Source organism: Panthera leo, chromosome C1 (genome assembly GCF_018350215.1).
Source record: "Panthera leo isolate Ple1 chromosome C1, P.leo_Ple1_pat1.1, whole genome shotgun sequence".
NCBI classification, from domain to species: Eukaryota; Metazoa; Chordata; class Mammalia; order Carnivora; family Felidae; genus Panthera; species Panthera leo.
The window spans coordinates 73,330,001-73,334,211 of record NC_056686.1 but is presented as its reverse complement, the minus strand read 5'-3'; the positions used below and the strand labels follow the sequence as shown (position 1 = coordinate 73,334,211).

General features: G+C 37.3%; 1 protein-coding gene across 2 annotated transcripts in view; it reads right to left on the bottom strand.

The window, feature by feature from the left end:
* Nucleotides 1-415: 415 nt before the first annotated feature.
* The window catches only part of LMO4 (LIM domain only 4), a 16,907-nt gene continuing 13,111 nt past the window's right edge, over nucleotides 416-4,211 (bottom strand). For both annotated transcript variants that reach the window (XM_042952545.1, XM_042952546.1), the window contains exon 5: nucleotides 416-1,216. In XM_042952545.1, coding sequence (XP_042808479.1) covers nucleotides 1,208-1,216 — 9 coding nt within the window. In that variant the 3' untranslated portion in view covers nucleotides 416-1,207. The remainder of the gene's footprint in view (nucleotides 1,217-4,211) is intronic.

Here is a 4,211-nt window from a genome sequence, read left to right as displayed (position 1 = left end):
GAACAAGACGGTTAGGCCACATTCTTTAGCATGCTTTTCGCCAATACCCAAGGCTTTCCTATTGAGAAAAATGAATCAACGGAATAGCTGAAGAATCAAACAAATATTTATATATAAACACAAAAGATTCACTGTGATATAGGAGAAGTGTAATGAAGTGCTTAAGTTACCAGAATATTCTGAACTTATAAAAAGGACTCCGTTAGAAACATTGCTTTGTAGCCCTGCCAAAAATGGCATGGTTAAGTAATTTGAAAAAAACCTTATTGGCCCAGAGCTAAATAAACACACACACCACACCTCCCTTGACCCTTAAGATTTAGAGTGAAGTTGGTATCAAACAAACAAAAACTACTAAATTTTTCCAAAATACAACGAAGAGAAAGAGCAGTGTTTAAATCCAAACTCCATCGAATATTTTTTCTTTTAAGTTTTTATTATTTAAATACACCATACTAGAGCAAATGTCTCTGAAAATATCACAAATAAAAGATTTTTTTCTTCATTCAGCAAATTAGAAGTAGGGGGAAATTTCTACACAGTAGCTGCTATGAGCCTGATTTTTTTTCCAATTTTTTTCTTTTTTTTTTTTTTTTCATTCTTTTTTTCTTTTCTTTGCCATGGAAGTAGCAACATTAGGACAAGAACACTTACATGCATACATACATTGTATTTTACAGAGATACAATAAAAGTGTTTGTGATAGAATATCACAAAAGCCACATCTCTTTCCTTTATCTCATGTTCAGTTTTGATTGAAACACATTTCCTTACAACACTTAAATATACAAAGAGCAAATAGAATGTTGTTAAGGTAAAACACAGGGTACAAACTCTGGCCAGTGCCCTGCTAATTGTTAATGAGGGTAGAAAGCAGATTTGAATGCTTCTTTTAATTAGCTTCATTAGTCATTTCCCTCCTCCCAAGCTCCCTCCCCCCCCAAAGATGTCCTCCGGTGGATCTTTTTTCATTTTCTCTACAGTCTCCCCATTAGCCCAGGTTCATGGAGTCCTTAATGTTCATATTCAGTCATTTTAATACACCAATAAATGCGGGAAGGGCAGTCAAGACTAAAGAAGGTGCAATGGCATGGAGCTGGCACTGGTGCTAGCTACAAAGGTGACCTGTCTACTGAAGACACATGGGATCCACCTGTGATGAACAAAGTCTGAGATGAAGGCACGCATTCTGCATTACTCTGACCTTTTAGCAGACCTGCAAGAAATAAAAACGGGCATCTTAGCTAAAATGCTAAATTTGAGATATTAAACTCAAACATGACTGCTTTTGTCTTCTCTGCATTCACTAATCTTCTTTTATTAGATTACTTTCCAACTGTGACTTGATGGAGGCTTTCTACGCTACTTACTCCGGCAGTGAAGAGCTAAAGCATAACGTTTTCTGCAGTTTCACTAGCAGAGAAAATGAGACAATAAACGGACTTTCGGAAAGTTTCTGGTATAAAGGTCTCCAATGAATTGCTTAACCCTCTTAAAAGCAACTTTCTTTCTGAAAAGAATGAATTGCAACATCTTGCCTCAGTAATAGTCTCTTAAATGCACCTTCGGAGCCCAGTCCTCCCCAAGGAAGTTTTGGGCTAATGTGCTCAACCGCAGGACCTTTGGCAAGGTTACTTTGTGCCTCAGTTTCCTCATGGTTAAAGTGGGGATAATAAGGCTGTTACAAGGATTACATCATACGTATGGGGCACTTTCAACAGTGCCTGGCGCATAATAAAAGCTAAACAAACACTGGTAATTATTATTCTGATATCCTCATATGATGTCTATTCATCCATGTCCTTCTCAACCTAAAGGTATGTTTGTACACGTGGGTGTATATAGCTATGTATACAGACAGATACAGATATAGGTTAGGTGTATATATATATATATATATATATATATCTACATATGTATACACACACACACACATATGCACATACCATACAAATATTCAGATACTACTTCTCCCTTAGTATTTCCTATCTGCTATGTCACTTACTATTACATAAATATTGTAAATACATGAATCAAACATGTAATGTGTTAATGACTTATGCTCAATTAAAAAACATAGTTCAATGGAAGTCTAACTTTAACGTCTAAGTTAGAAATGATAATCCACGCGGTCGTCAAATACAATCTGTTTGCAATTACCAAAATGAAATAATATATATTAGGTTTTTATGGTTTTTAAATGACATTTCGAGCTTCCCAGGAAGTTCTTGTTTCACCCTTTCCCTAACTTACTAAAAGCCTGAAGTCTATTAGGAACTGCAACCCCCCACTTCCAAGCTAATTAAAGTGGTGGAGGCTTAATTCCCCAGAGTGGAAGCTCAGTGTGAGAAAGGTAATTTGTCTGTCCAGAACAAAGATGCAGCAGCAGCCAGCGAGCATATTTAATAAATGAGCATCAAATGTCCTCTACGATGGACACACACAACACCAATTATGTAACTACAGGGACTACGAAGTGATATGTAAGCTAGAACACTTGCTAAATTTTCTTCAACTAAAGAGACGTGAGCTTTTATTTTACTGAAAAGCACTGATAATTCTAGATGGAACCACCACTCTTGAGTGGAAGAAAGAATTCCATAGCAGGCAAAAATTAGCAAAAAAAAAAAAAAAAAAAAAAAGAGAGAGAGAAAGAAAAAAAAAATCAGCCACAATTTTGGATTGTATTTATAGAAGTCTCTAGAAGGCAATGTTTTCCTGAGGATAACCAAGCCTCCTTTAAATGGTAAAGGCTGTAAAATGTTGGTAGATCCTGAACACTAGTGGTCTGAGATTTCAGTCAAGACCCTGTAAGATTTATAAGCTTAAAATCATTTTTCTTAGAATATACCAAAGCCAATGATGCAGAACAACAACTTAAACTACACATCCCCGACACTGGCAACAAATTTCAGGAAAATAAAAGTTTAAAGGGACCAGCTGATGGGGACCTATACTTTCTATACAATTAGCTGCCTTTAAAGAAGGGGTGTATAAGTAATCAACTCATTACTTTTCAGCCAGAGGATGCTTGGGTATATTTATTATGCATCATGCACTAAAAACGTAATTGGTTCTGCGAATAGAAGGAAAACGGCCAAAATTAATGTCCAATTTTCCCTACCAAAAACATAGAGAATGAGGAGAGAGAAGAAAATAATAAAATGGAGCAGTTTGTCATTTCTCCCTATCTCCTCTCCTCCAGAAAAGAAACACCACAGGGTTTGGGAAAATAATTTTAAAGCATTCTCTAGGTCCAAAAAGCAGTTTATGTTCCACCAGGAAGTGTGTTTTCATTACCTCTTTCCCCCTTGCCCTCTCATTAATATCTCCCTGGACCACGTTCAGCTTGCCCAAAACCTTTATTTACAAAAACCGCCTTGTGAATTGACTGTGCTCATGGTGAGCTGAGCACCGAGGGCGAATATGTGAGACATTTATGCCAACAGGGAAATGTTCTTAATTAACATCATCCCCAAAACACAGCTTCTTACCTATGTCTAGCAAGAACATATCCTTAAGTTATACTTCCCTATGCCTTTTAAGAGCTATTAATTTTTGAAGGCCACCACCTGTCTATTTGGCTTCCAACATTAAGGAAACATGTACCAGTTGGTTCCTACTGGTGCCCTACTACATCCTGTGACCCAAAATGAACATCTTCCCTCTCCCATCCTGCAAAAGGTGTGGTAAACAGAAGACTGATCTACAAGGCACAACACATACCATCTTGTAAACATGTCCGCCAAGTGTCTCTCCAGCCTTCCTCCCTAGCACCTCTGAATTTATGTCACCTTGCACCCGATAGGACAGTACCGTGAGATCTTGCTTGTATTTCCTACGTGCCCTTTGCACTACATTTTCCATCTTGTCTCCACATCCCTGAATTCTCACGATGCATGCTGGTTTAGTTGCAACAATCATTTTTTCTACTTAAGTCAGGGAAAGAAATGGTATAAAACCAGCAAACTTAGGATGTAATCTGCAGAAAAACTAGACTTTTTACATGGGAGGGGGTGGGGAAGAGATCAACCATGTTCTTCCTAGCACATTTCTTTTCTTCCTTTTTTTTAAAACTTTTTTTGGCTCTCAAGTATGACTGTAAATGGCTTTGCCTCTAAATTGAAAGGGGTATCTCAAAATATTTACGTGACTTATCCATCGTTCTTAACTCTGCCCTATAGATTCACTTCATTACAATTCAAACCATA